Source organism: Bacillus rossius, chromosome 1 (assembly GCF_032445375.1).
Source record: "Bacillus rossius redtenbacheri isolate Brsri chromosome 1, Brsri_v3, whole genome shotgun sequence".
NCBI lineage: Eukaryota > Metazoa > Arthropoda > Insecta > Phasmatodea > Bacillidae > Bacillus > Bacillus rossius.
Window position 1 is genome coordinate 88,467,087 of NC_086330.1, and position 15,213 is coordinate 88,482,299.

The 15,213-nt window shown below is 40.0% G+C and overlaps 1 protein-coding gene across 2 annotated transcripts in view; it reads right to left on the reverse strand.

The window, feature by feature from the left end:
• Positions 1-805: 805 nt before the first annotated feature.
• The window catches only part of LOC134539402 (neural proliferation differentiation and control protein 1), a 52,390-nt gene continuing 37,982 nt past the window's right edge, over positions 806-15,213 (reverse strand). The window contains exons 5-8 of one of the 2 annotated variants that reach the window (XM_063381418.1): positions 9,188-9,349; positions 8,657-8,765; positions 7,103-7,230; positions 806-2,650 (exon numbers count right to left, since the gene is read on the reverse strand). In XM_063381418.1, the coding sequence (XP_063237488.1) occupies positions 7,132-7,230; positions 8,657-8,765; positions 9,188-9,349 (370 nt within the window). In that variant the 3' untranslated portion in view covers positions 806-2,650; positions 7,103-7,131. Of the gene's footprint in view, positions 7,231-8,656; positions 8,766-9,187; positions 9,350-15,213 lie in introns of both variants that reach the window. The other variant, XM_063381409.1, reaches the window with a different exon arrangement.

Below are 15,213 nucleotides of genomic sequence, written 5' to 3' on the forward strand. Positions count from 1 at the left end.
ATGTAATTTACACTTGAGAGCTTTATTTACTTGCAGTATTATTAGGGACAAGATGATACGGTTATATTTTTAGGAAAATGTTTTTAAAACAGGAGATTTCTGTTCTGTTTTTGCTTTATTTTTACATAGTCTTTATTCGTTAAAATAAAGTGTATTATTCAATAAATATGGAACTAAAAAAGTTTCATTTTGATTTTGATTGAAACCTGATGCAAATGAACAGTAAAATCATTAGTAATAACAATAATAAGCATGTCTCAAACAGAACTACTCAGATAATAAAAAATAAATCCGCAAATTTTTGTGTGTTTGAAACATATGCCATCATTAATGTAAAATAAACTACTAGTATACGAGAATCTAGATCAAACCATGTAATAATTTCTTTCCAATCAATTTAGGTCATACATTCTGGTACAAAATTCATGTTACATAAATTACATTCACTGAATTAATCATTATATAAAATAATTTTTTTTTGTAATCTGAGTTAAGTTTTGTCAAATTGCTGATTAATTTTATGTTTTTAGATACATTTAGATTATAAATTGTGTATTAATTCGGTTATAAATGTTGTATTAACTTGCATTTTGGTTTTGTATGTTGTATTGGGATGCTTTGCGGTGTTATTTCATTTTATTACAATTCACCATATGATCTTGTCTCTAAGTATTACACATCTCTTGGTAGCTAGGTACCATTCTAACCCAAAAAAGATTGTAATGGTTCCTGATTGTGCTGTATAACTGTACTTTCACAGATTTCAATATTTTAAGCAGAGGTAAGCAATAACACACATATATGGCACAGTTTTTTTTAACAATATATATATATATATTTATTATTCATATGTATACATAATGGTACAATAGGTTTGGACATGGTGTTACAACACAAACTGTTGTTCACAGTCACAATAAATAAAACTTGGTTGTTGGCAGGCAGCCCGCAACGTGAGAGAAATGGACGCAGACACTCGGACAAGAAACTGCAGGGCTCTGCTTTCAACGAGTGTTCTCCGTTTGGTGCTTTTATTCATCACACTTTGTTCCCCTCTCTACCGTAACTAGCAGGCTATGCCAGCTCAGTGACTTTACTCTCCGGGACAAAGCAGACACTCGCAAAAAACTTGCTACTACGTAGCTGATCAACTGCCAAAAATACAAAGTACACTCACCCCTCGAAGTAACACCCTAATTCAGGAAAACAGAGTGCTATTTGAATACGTTCCTTCCAAACGAGTGAATGTTAATCAAAATAATTTGTTTTCCAATCAGCTAAGTGTGCTTGCTGACAAACATTTTAATCAAGACACTACATCTGTTAAAAACAATTTACAGTTCTAATAAATGTCTAAATACATTAAAAGTACATGTAAAGAAATTTTTAGTAATATATGTAGTTGAAACAACCTAAAATTAAATTAAAAAAATTCACGGGGTGCAAATAGGCCTTGGGGATAACATTCATATGAGAATCTAACAACATTTCTGAGTTGTAAAATAATAATGTAATTAGTATAAGAGAAGTATTTTAATTATAAAAAGATTTAAAAAATCATTAAACTAAATGTTTTCTATTATTAAAAATATTATTTAACCTGTTCACGTAATTCCAGACTCTGTTGTTTGCTAAATGTCTGCCATTGTTTGAAACCAGCGCATCCTAGTATGCACGAGGTAGACTAGCACTGAAAGCTTCTGGCTTTTCTCTCCACAGCTGCTGCTGACATACAGGATGGCGTAATATAAACATTGACTGAACACTTGGGCCATTGTCTGAGATAAATACACAGTGCAGGAAGCAAATAGCTATTAAAGAAAGAGCGTAATATTGTTTGTTGATTTTGCACATCATTAATTGTTTTTATTGTATTAAAAGCTACAAAAGTGCTGTTACCATTGTGCGTGTACAGAAATAAAAATTCATGTAAAAGAAAAAGGGCTACTTCAAAATTGCGCAAATCAAATATCGTTATTCAGAGAGTGAGTGTACCACACATTTTGTTAATCCTCCCATGATTACTACAAAGGTACTTCAGGCACAATATTGTGGCTGAAATTTTTTTTTTACATTATTTAAATCTTTACCAAAAGACATCATTATATTATGTTTGTGTACTCATTCAAAATTTTTACATCTTTCTTATTTTTACCAAAATGCACTTCTATGTAATTTCTGGTTGAAAAATAACAACTATCTATGTAAAATGATTTATGTACTTTTTTCTATGCGCTCAATTGTCTGCACAAAACGATACATCACTCATATTGCAAATGCCTGGAATCAGCCCCAGTCTAATGTCCGACCAACTGTTTGTTGCGGAACTGCATCATCTCTGAGCTTGGGTACCAAATTGAGGAGCAAATGTGGCTTTTAGATATATGTATGACCGGCCACAAAGGTTAGATTGAGCAAGAATTGAGCATTACAATAAATTAACAAAAGCCTATTACTGTTGTTACTTTATTACCAAAGTTAAATACGTAGATGGGTTCATGCTTAATTTTGGCATATACTAGTTATTTTGAAAGTATAAAAAATAATACATGTTTTGATTCAGCAGGAAACATTGTGTGTTATGAACTCTTGATGCAGATGACTCCACAGGTCATGGGCACTTGAGACGTGGGCAAAGCCATGCAGTTTCCTAAGCAGACGAGAAGTCTAGTCTAAGATACATGAGTCAAAAATCTAGTCACTATTCTAAATACAGTAAATGAAACACAATGCCACATCGTTCCTCCGAATACCGTAGCCTCCAGGACAGCATACGGTCTGGCGGGGTAAGGGGTGGGGAAACCAGGACGTACTCAGGGTGCGAAGACTATGTAGTAATCAACAGTGATAATTACAAACAAACATTTACCTATTGATAGGACAAGATTTCATGGTTTTATCTTTAGCACAATTTCATTTTTAAAACAATAGATTACAGTGTTATTGTTTTTATTTTTAGATGTCTTGTTTCATTAAAAAAAAAGTGTTATTTTCAACAAATATGAAACTAAAATATTTCTTAAGTCCATATTTCACCAAAATAGTCCTAGTTCGATTGACACCTGATGCACGTGTACAGTAAAATAATTAGTAATAATAATAAGCATGTCTCAAACAGAACTACTACATACTCATAAAATTAAAATAGGTCTACAAGTTTTTGTGTGTTTGAAACATGTGCCATCAATAATGTAAAAACGTGTTACCAATGTAAGAGATGCTAAATCAAACATAATAATAATAAATAATAATTTTTTTTTCCAATCAATTTAGATCATACATTCTGGTACAAAATGCATTATACATAAATTACATTCCATGAATAAACCATGAATTTAGTTAAGTTTTGTCAAATTGCTGATTGATTTTTTTTTAGATACATTTTGGTTATAAATGGTGTATTACATTGCATTTTGGTGTTATATGTTGTATTGGCATGCTTCATGGAGTTTTTTCCATTTTATCGCAATTCACCATATAATCTTGTCCAACCTATTGAACTGATCAGTTCTAGCGATGGCTTGAGAAAACAACTTGTCACAGCACCGTCACTGTGAGGGAAGGGCTTGGACCCCCTCAACACGGGTGTGGCGCCAGGCGCCAGGCTTGGGCCTGCACCGAGGGGACCTCACCTTCCAACAAGCACTGCATCTCCGCCGCACCCACAGACAGAACTGCTTCGTGTAAACTTAATGACCTGGCGTTCAAGTGGAGGCCAGTTTATGGACGTGTGCAAGTCACTGACTGGGGAACTCGGAAGGGAACACGCCTGACAAAGTAGGTGTTTTCGTAACCTACCTCAAAGAATCACTTTGGTTGACATTTTATTGATTGCTGGGTTAAAATATTTTGTTTTTGTTGTTTCCAGAACTAACATTTTATTTCTGTCACACATCTAACTTTGTAATTGGTATCTACCTTCAATATCGCATTCGAGTGTACAGACCTCGAGAGCAGTCCAGCAAGTCAGTTGCTCACTCTTGTCTTGGCTTCGAAACGTTGCCGCACTTAGCAGAAAACATAAAAAGAATTAAGGCTTTTTTAAAAATCCGTTTACTTTTTTTAATTTAAAAAAAATTAGGAACTCTTGTAACAATGCAGGATTTTTAATAGTGTGTAAAAAAATATTGTTATAAAAAACATTAAAAATATTCACCAGAATATCAGGATTATTAATTTTTTTTTCTTCAACTGGTTGACTGTAATGAGACTTACACGTTCGGTAGAGTGCAGTGCATGTTCCAGTCACAATGACGGGCCTTCTCAAGGCACTGGAACTATAGAGGAAATATACTACTACTTTTTCCTCCTGCGGTAAAATACTCAAAATAGAGGAACGGTGAACTTTAACTGTTATATATTCAAATCTGATAAAAAAAACTTTTGCTATGTAATTTTTAGGTAGATATCAAAGAAATACTACCTTTTTTACTTTGAGAAGTCAACTGTTAAGAAGTACTCTCTTTAGAAATATTGAGTAGGAGTCTTCTTCCAATATAAACTGTGTTTTAATCTACCCAGGTGCAAGGCCATTGAGAGACAAAAGGTAGAGAAATGCAGGAATTGCTACTGGCTGACCAGACCACGATGGCAGAACTCAAATGGAAGAGGAAATGGATAATATGAGCAAACCACAATAAATCTAACACAACAGAGCCAACACACTCACAGGTAGGAAGCACATGATCACTACTCTTGCACTTTATTAAACAACACATCTTTCACAACCTGCCATCTCCTTCCAAAACAATAAGTAACAGCACAGGTACTTTAGTCAAACAGTGCAGCATTTCTAATAACAGTGAAATAGTAAAACCCCGTACTTTTACACTTTTTCCAGGAACCATGAAAATTGTTTCATGCATTAAACTAAGCATCTGGCATTGACTATGAATGGGACAGTGTAGAATGGGAGCTAAGCTAAATTGGAAACAGCTATTCAAAGAGAAGTGTGTGGTTGCCGCTAGGCAGACCGTTGACTGTCCATGTGACTGTTGTGTACACACACTCAACACTGGAAACATTTCAAGTGATGACTTAAAGGTGTTTCCAGACACGATCGAGCACAAAGCACAATGCTCGGTGCGCAATGCACAGACACGAGCACCGCGCATCCCATGCTAGCCTCCAACAAACAACAAATATCAGTATAGTTCTTGTAAGTCCTTCTCTAACATCCTCTGATTAGTTACAGATCTATACACACAGAGATCTCCTTGTCACTGCAGTAGTGGTGTATTCTCTAAGCAGATGCCAAATCAAATTAAAGAATAAGTATGGTCACATTCACATAAATATATTGTAAATTATTAAATAGATATAACAAAATCTTCACTTAAAATAAAATTATGATAGTAATGGAAGTGATGACAATATTTTTACAAACTGAACTAAGTATAGTTAGCTCAAAATAAGAGAGCATATGCTTGGATATGGCAGTCAGTCTACTCAAGTCATGTTCAATGTACACATATTTGTTTCATAATAGTGTTTAAAAAAATAGTATGCTAATTTAATATATTTTAATGGTAATTTGAAAAAGACAATTATACAATAATGCTCAAACTAAGCAATGTGGTGCAGTGGCAAAACGCTGCTCGCATTAGGAAGAACCGGGGCTTAAATCTTGGCTCAACCATTCTAATTTAAACACTCCAGGCTGATGAAGGATGGTTTCTTCTCATGTTCCCATGAATGAATTGGATTTCTCCAGCTCTAATGATGTAGCTGTTTAAGAAACTCTAAGTATCGAAAATAAAATGAATAAAACTAATGAGATGTAAAAATTTTATTCAGGTTGAACTCACGTCAAGCTATTTTTCATTACTGTGATGGAGTGACAGCACACTTAACTTGGACTTAGCGGGATCTGCCGGATGAGGAACATGCTTCATGCGCACCCAGCCAAGCTCACGACAGCACATCGGCGAGCGACAACACGCCAGACACAGAAACTGCCGTGTCGAGAAGACGCAGACAAAACTGAGGTGACGACACGTGCAAGCCAAGGGCGGCTCCAAGAACACTTCTCAGGAGGAGCTATCACGCAAATAAAGGATGCAGTTGCAAAACATGACATTGAGGCTCCCTTCACACTGTAAGCGCGCCAATAGAAACGCGCCACACCGTGGTAACATGAAACCAAACAGAGCTATTCACACCAGCAGTGGTCGGGGTTGTGCACACTGGCACGTTTATAATCAAGCCATTTCCTGCAATATAGCTGTTTCTTTGAGTGATGGCAGAATAAAGTTTCCACACCGAAAGGTTTAATTTAGAAGTGCAGGAGGGAATCGCAATCTGGAACATGCCTGCAAAGGACTACTCAGAGAGTACTAAAAAAAAAATGTTTGTTTCAAATCTTTTTATTGCTCAACAAAGAATCGCATAAATCCATTTCTTTGGTTTTTACTGCATTTCTTTCACTGTAGCAACAACACAAACAATGCACTTGCTTCCTCCAAATTAATTTTTATACTGGTGATTGGGAATGTGGTGAACTGGCATGTTCACGGTCGCTCGAGACAACTCTTGCGCATTTTGTGTGGCCCAGTGTAAAAGAACCTAAATCAGTCAGAGATAGGCTGCGAATATTTAGAAATTTATGGTCTCATAAACTGTTATTTAATAGTTTCAAACAACTTTTGATATAAAAAAAGTTTAACACGTGAATTAAAGTATTTAAGTTAGCATAAATATACACTACCAAAATTTTTTAAAAAATTTGGGCTCAGATGGGGCTATTGTCCCCTGCCCCCTCCCCTCCTCAACTGGAGCCGCACTTGTAGCAAGCATCACCTACAAAGACTCGGTCCATGGCAAAGAAATATTTCTTTTCTTTATCAAACAAATATTTACACCAGACATTCAAATATTCCTTCTAATTTACTTTGATTTCTCACATTAATTCTAAACCACAATTACGTGCTGTACAAATAATATTAACACTATTACAGAAGAATATACATCAAGGATGAAATGGATACTGCGAGAAAGGTAGGTCTGATTGAATTGATACATTGTACACTTGAAGTAAACATGGTTCCTGCACGTGAAGTCGTCCGGGAGCCTGTTCTGCACACAACAGGTCTTGACCACGTACTTGCAAGGCGGGACGGGGCGGGAGAAGGTCTACTTGGCGTTGGTGGCCGCCCCGTTGAGGCGACCCTGGGGCGTGGCCGGAGTCGGGTCGTCCAGGAACAAAGGGTTCCTCACCTCCATCTCTCCGATCTGCGACACCATCATCCCTGGTTTTAGGCGTGATTACAAGCAATCCACAGTACATCTGCTGTGCCTCAACACTGTTTCTAACAGTGCCTGCAGAACTTGACAGCAGGGCGGGCCCAGAGCCCCACGTCAGCGCTTTTCATTTTTATTTTCCTTTTTTGTTCAAGTTTCTGGGGAAAATATTTAATTTAATGGGAAGTGGAAGAATTAAATCGTTATTTGGATGTAATTGAAAGTGCTGGTCAATAACTTCTGTTTTTTAATTTAAACTTAGTTTTCATGATTTCCTATAAGAAAAACTTTCAAAGATTTTAGTGACTCATATGACGCGATTTCACCGGACTTTGATCGTTAGTGTTTATAAAACTAACTCTTAAGATAAATTAGCAAAACCGTAGTAGAAATTTAAGTAACAGGTTGGGTCCTGAACTTGCAACCACCGATGTTCTTCCCCACAAAAGTAAGCAACCCAGGGCCTTGCAAATTCTAAGGCAACCACTGCTTAACAGCTGCAATGCCAGCTCCTAATGGCTCTTGCCTAATGGACATGGGGCCTGCTCGGACCAAACCAAGATCTCCCAATTGCCAGTTTGGGACGGTGTTGGGAGCTATCCACTAGGTATGCCGTTGGAGTGTGGTCCCACAAGTCACGACCCTATGCAGCTGAGTATCCCAACTTCACAAGTTCCCTGCCCCAAAGTACCTACAGTAAAACCCTCAAAATAAAATCCCACTTTAGAATATTTCCTTCATAACAAGTTAAAAAAATGTAGCACTTTATATTTAAATAAATACAATTTTACCTTTTTAATCATGTTCTGTGTTAAATACGTTTAAATTTCGAAATACCTTGAGAAACATTTTAACTGGGTTTGACTGTACATGCAAAATTTATCTTGAAAGTAACAATTTTTTTATACTTGTTGTTGATGCTGTAGTTTAATTAAATTCAAAGCTTAATCTGCGAGATACCATTACTGGGTGACTGCAGGAAATGAGAATAATACCAGCCAATCACACAACGTACGAAGAGATCTACTCAAAACTAATGAACCACTGACAAATAGCAAATAACTACTGATTAAAACTTATGTTTTTAACTGACAGTTCTATAGGAATGAATACTGACTTGTATACAAGTAGCCAGTGGTTCTTGATTAACACAAATTAATAAAACTATATCAGAACTAAAAAATAAAATAACAAAAAAAATTAAAACCAAACATTAGATTAAAAATTATTTAAAACAAAAAAAAAATATTTAGGTTCATTAATTTAATTTAAAGATAAACCAAACCATATCCAATATAGTTTAGATTTTCTGTAGCAAAAAACCTTTCAAGCTCACCACCACCACACAAACGCAAACACAACACAACGACAGTTACTGCAGGATGCTCCCACACAGAGGCAAGGGGGTCGCACTCACCGGGGCGGGGCCCGGGCACTCGTACACCGTGTAGTCGCCTTCTTCGTTCTCCTCGTCACTGTCCGGATCGGACACTGAGCCGTTCCTGTCGTTGGTCGAGCGACTCGACCTGCACGGACACACCACACTCTCGTCACGAGGGGCTTGCTTCAGAACAAGGCCAAGGCCAGAACCCGGGGAGAGACAAGAAGTCACAATATTAATGACTTTGCTGGAATTAAACTGAAAATGTTTTTTTCCAGCATTACCAGTGACGTGTCTGGAACCAATTACTGCCAAACACATGATTGATATCACTTTTAAAATGTAATCATATTCATAAAATGGGTCTGCTTTTTAACACATGACAATATAATACAACATAAAAATAAGGATGTGAGGTGTGTAATCCAGAGTGCAGATCCACCACAGAAGAGCAGACACACCTAAAGGGCCACCACGAAACAAGGACAACGCAAAGGTACAGAAAAGGCAGACCTGTATTAATGTTACTAGAGTAATGGTAAGAATGGCGGCAGAGCCTGTACTCACGACTCCATGGCCAGGATCTGTTGCTTCTGGTGCTGGTAGTGGTACATCTGGGCGGAGTGCGCCAGGCGGCGATCCCCCGTTGGCGACACCTCCTTGTTGGGGCCCGTCACCCCGTACGCAGGGTACTCCACCTCCGCCGCTGCCTTCACCCTCTTCTGCCACCTGCGGACACAAGCCCATGGCTACTGGTCAGTCCAAACCCTTCCCCTCGCACAGCTAGAGATACTGTGACCATTTGCAATCAACGGCATGCTGCAGGGGGCTACAACTAATTGACCATCTGACGTGTCTGTTTTCGTCGGCTCTTTGAAGTACTAGTTCAGTTTAAAGCGATAGAGGCGTAATAAAATCGAAAATTACTCTGCACATCACCAGACGGGAGGAGGATTTGGGGGGAGGGCGTAGAGTAATGAATCTCCTACCATCTAGTGCTGGAAATAATGTATTGCTGACTTATCGGTTTATGGATAAGGAAGCCTGAAACAAAGGGAACGAAAGCCAACAAAACTACAGCGCGCTACATTCATCATGGCGCGCAGCGTAAGCACATCGAAAGCATCTGATGGGCACAAGTGACACGCTCTCTGGCCACCGAGACCATCACTCGTCACATACGGCTCTGTTAGCCTTCAGGCTGGCTGGGCCGCGAATAACTTGCATCCCTCTCTACATACCTCTTACCACAAACAGAAATTAAAACTACACAATTAAATATGTCTGAGTGAGACTGGCCTGAACCTGGCTTAGTGAACGTTTTAGGCCCCTGTGGTCAGGCACGAAGTCTGGTGACAGACCAATACCTTTGGATATCACTCTACAGTTAATGACTTTAATTGGGCCACTTTTGATACAGAATACCTACCTTACAAGACATTAATTACAGACATCACGACATCTACAAGCAGCAGTTAGCCAGCGAACTTGAATGGTATGTAACTTAAATCCCCCCCCCCCCTTTTTTTTACCCTCCAGCCACACCTAACATCATCCATATTAAAAATATATTCAAGCAACAAGCGACAGTTATTTTTACTTCTAATGGACCACAATCCACCTTAATCTTAAAAGCACATACTTCACATTGTGCTGTCGTATCTATGATTTTAATGCGATTCCACATTGCGAATCATAGGACCAATAAGTTCTTGTTGTCACAGTAACAGGCAGCCGGCCCTACAGACACAGGCTGCCGGGTCTAGGTCATCGCGCTGTCCGTCAGACACGTCCAATACTGGACAACCCCCAAGTAACTTGCCTCAGTAAAGACTGTAACTCAGGCCATCTGGTGCTTGCTGCAAATCTGCGCTCTTCGCAAGTAGTGTAAGCGACTAGCATGCAAGAAGAGGCGTCTTGCCTAAGAGTTAGTGTACGATAAATCAACTACAGTACCTCAATCTGAGAGTATTTTCTACCAGAAACCTGCCAATAAGAGTACCTACGGATTGAGCATCCTCCAACCAAAGCCTTTATAGACCAATGTAGTCAAGTTCTCACTTTCTTTGCCCTAATTAATGCATTACTTACCTCAAGAGTTATTGCTCTCGCGACATAGTCTATACACCACAGTTAGTTGGATGCTTGGTTCCATCAAAGGTTGCTGGAACAGCTTTTTGGGAAGTCTAGACGACCAACCAAAGTTTAATCAAAATCACACGTGACAGAGTGGCAGTAAGATGACATTTAAATTTCATCTAAAACACTATAACAAATGTTTCTGAATGTGATGTTTTAACTACGTATATTTCTGTAATGGAGCCACAGCTGACTCAGTGATTGTTGCATGCTGGGAAGTTAGCAAGAGGCAGACAATATGGCGGCCTAATAATTCGTATGTGTGTGACTGAGTTTGTACTAAGTTGTCACAGTGAATAAAGGTTGTGTACGAACACATGATGCATTATTATTCATTAATGAAATACAACATGGTGCAGTCGTCAGGATCGTGAGGGGAAAAAAGAAGAAAAGCTTATGCCCACAACCACAAGTGAGACAATGGCGACCGGCGGGGGTGTTAAACTCCCACCAGATTTAGATCTGCAAGGGAAAACAGCCTACAATGACTGGAAATACTGGGAAGCCGAATTTGAAGACTATCTCGTCAGCACAGGGCAAGACGAGGCGAGTGATAAAGTTAAAATATCCCTCCTTAGGAACATGGTGGGAAGTGCGTCGGCCCGCATTCTTGCGTCACTCAATATCCCGGAAGAGGACAGACGGGTGTACAAAAAGGTAAAAGAGGCAATTGAGCGGTATGTTAACCCCAGGGTGAATGAATTGTTTGAGCGCTATGTGTTTAACCAGAGGGTGCAGGAAGAAGGGGAGAGCTTTGAACATTTCCTAACCTCATTGCGTCAGTTGGTGACGAACTGCAACTACCTACAACAGTGCGACAGCTGAAGGAAGAAATGCAGAACAGAATACCAACGAACGGGAAAGCGCCGAAGACAAGATGCTACGAGACCGAGTCGTGCACGGAATAAGGGACAAGGGCACACAGGAAGCCATGCTCCGTATGGACAACTTAACCTTAGAAAAAGCTGCAGCACATTGTCGTGTGTGTGAACAAAGCAGACTGCAAGCCAAACACATCCACAAAACAAGTGAAGAAAATGCAAGTGTGCTGGTGAACTCAATAAAAGAATGTAGGTACAGGGAAAAGTCTCGTGCAAAAGGGCACAAGAGTCAAGACAGTGACTTTCAGTGTGGGCGATGCCAATCCAAACATGGACCCAGGGCATGCCCTGTCTATGGTAGGAAGTGTGCGAAGTGTGGTAAACTCAATTACTTTGCCAACTCTTGCAGGGTAAAATCAGTGCAAGTAATAGAGACTGGTGACTCTGAAAGCTCAGACGACTCATTGTATTGTTATAGTGTAAAAATGTGTGTGAATGTCGTGGAATCTAAAAGGGGGCACAACAGGAGTAACCTGATGTACCCAAATGAGTGGCATGAAACCATCAAGGTCGAAAACACACAAATGAAGGTAAAACTTGATACTGGAGCCCAGGTTAGTGTACTGCCTTTAAAAATTTTCCGTCAAATCAATCAGCAATTTAAAGTAGAACCAACACGTGTTAAGTTAAAAACTCTGGATGGAGTAATTCGGCCTACAGGAACAGTTCGCTTGAGGTGCAATTTTCGAAATTGTGAGGCCTATATTGATTTCATGCTGGTAGATTTAGCTATCATGCCACTATTGGGTCTGTCAGGTTGCGTAGCCTTAAATTTAGTGCAGCGAATCAGCTCTGTCACAGAAGACAGCAAGGAGCAGTTCACAGAGGAGAATAGGGATGTATTTCAAGGGCTCGGGTGCTTTCCACAGACTGGCAAAATACTAATCAAACCAGGAGCAGAGCCAGTTAACAGACCACCTAGGAGGGTACCGGTAGCTTTACGCAAATTTCTTAAGGACGAACTTGCTAGGTTGGTAGCGAAGAAGGTGATAGAGCGGGTGGATGATGTTGACGAAAGGGCTTGGATAAGCAACCTTGTAATCACAGAAAAGCCAAATGGGAAGATTCGATTGTGCCTTGACCCTTCAGATTTAAACAAGGGAATACTCAGACAGTGCCATACTGTACCTAAGGTTAGGGAGATAGGTGAGCAACTAGCAGGCAAAAAACTATTCTCTGTCTTTGATTTACGAGAAGGGTTTCATCAAATCCAACTCGATGAGGAATCCTCCCTTAAATGTTGCTTCTCCAGTCCTTACGGCACATATAAGTACCTAAGGTTACCCTACAGAATTTCCAATGCCCCAGAACTGTTCAAAAATCTAGTAGAACGGAATTTCTCTGACATTCCCAATGTCATCATTTACTTTGATGATTTGATGTGCATGGGGGAAACCGAGGCAGAACATGATGAGACAGTATGTAGGGTTGTCGAGAGGGCCAGGGAAAGGAACATTAAATTCAACAAAGAAAAGCTTCAATATAAACAAACAGAGGTAAAGTACGTGGGGCATTTGTTCTCTGCTGGGGGAATGAGAGTAGACCCAGACAGGATAAGGGCTCTCGTAGAGCTTAAACCCCCCTCCTCTAAGAAGCAGTTACAACGAGTCATTGGAATGTTCAACTATGTACGATGCTTCGTACCTCACATGGCAACCACAATGGCTCCCCTGTGTGAACTACTCAAGGCTGGGGTAGAGTGGCAGTGGCTACCGGCACACCAAATAGCCTTTGACAAACTTAAAGATAGAATATGCACAGCACCCATATTCACCTCCTTTGACCCCACAAAAGAAACTACCCTCCAGTGTGATGCTTCTCAGTTTGGGCTGGGTTGTTGTTTATTTCAGGAGTCCCACACAGAGCCAGGTAGGATGCATTTAGTTGCTACAACGTCACGGGGTCTTAATGACAGTGAAAAAAACTACTCCCAGTCGGAGAAAGAGATGTTAGCCATTCATTTTGCTGCATCCAAATTCCATGAGTACGTTTATGGGTACAATGTAAAAGTGCAAACTGACCACAAACCACTAGTTTCCATAATGCACAAATATGTAGCTAACATAGGGTCATCTCGTCTTCAACGTCTACGTCTCAAGCTGTTAAAATACTCCCTCACGGTGTACTATGTTCCTGGAAAAGACCTACATTTTGCTGACATTATGTCGCGGTCCCACTTGAATGAAACTACTGATGACCCTGACATGCTAGATATAGTCCACATGGTTAGTGTACATTTACCAATAAGTGAGGGCAATAGGGAGCTCTTTAGCAAGGAAACTGCCCAAGATCCCACTCTGAAATTAGTTGCAGAAATGCAAGTCCAGGGCTGGCCACCTGCCAGCAAGTTGAGAGAGGACTGTAAAAACTACTACAACTTTCAGCATGACATACACATGGCAGGGGGCATATTATTCTTATCTCACAAGATCATAGTTCCGAAAACACTCAGATCAGTTGTACTGAGGTGGGTCCATGAAGGGCACCTAGGTACGGAGAAAACAAGAGCACGAGCACGGCAGCTGTTTTACTGGCCAGGCATGTCAGTAGACATTGAGAAGTGGGTCTCAGAGTGTAGCACAAGTGAAAAGTTTAGGTCAGCAAACTACAAAGAACCTTTACATCCCCATGAGGTACCAAAACTTCCATACCTCAAGGTGGGGGCTGACATTCTTGAATATTCAGGTAGGGCATTTCTAATCCTTACCGACTACTTTTCTCACTGGCTGGATATATGCCCAATAGCGAGTAAGAGTTCCAAATCAATCATTGATGCAATGCAGGACGTATTCAATGTCCACGGTTTCCCACAAGATCTTGTCACTGACAATGTGCCATTCTTGTCACATGAATGCCAGGTGTACTTTAAAGGTAAAGGGATCACACTGGCTACTAGCAGCCCCCATTACCATAGAGCTAATGGGATGGTGGAGAAAGCTGTTGGTATTAGCAAAAATATATTACGTAAAAGTACAGTAGAAGGGTCAGATTACAGATCTCTTGAGAGAACACAATAACACCCCCGTGACAGGGCTACAGGCATCCCCTGCCCAGATATTGTTTAGTAGGACCGTACGAACAAGGATGCCGACAAGCATGGATGCACTTAGACCAGTAGTTCAGGCAGACACTCACAAATTACTCTGCATTAAACAAGAAAAGGTAAAAAAATGGCACGACTAAACAGCTAGACGGACAGAGACAGCGTATGTACAAGGAGACAGGGTAGTAATCAAGACAGATAAAGAGAATCAGTGGGAGACAGGTGTAGTGCTGAGGAAATGTAAAGAGCCCAGGTCATATTGGGTGCTGAAAGATACGGATGGAGGGCAGGTTAGGCGGAACACTAGTCACATGAGGACTTAAAAAACTAAACGGGCAGAGCAGGAGGTAGTAACATCTGAAAACGTAACTCACACCACCCACAGTCAACGCACACATACCGGAAGTCCAGCCGAGGACGCTGAGCAGGCCACACTAAAAGATGATGAAGTATTGGGCACACAATTAGAAAAAAAGGGAAGCAACCCCAGGGAGTTCCCCATAGAGGAGGGGTTTAAGGGGTTTGAGAGT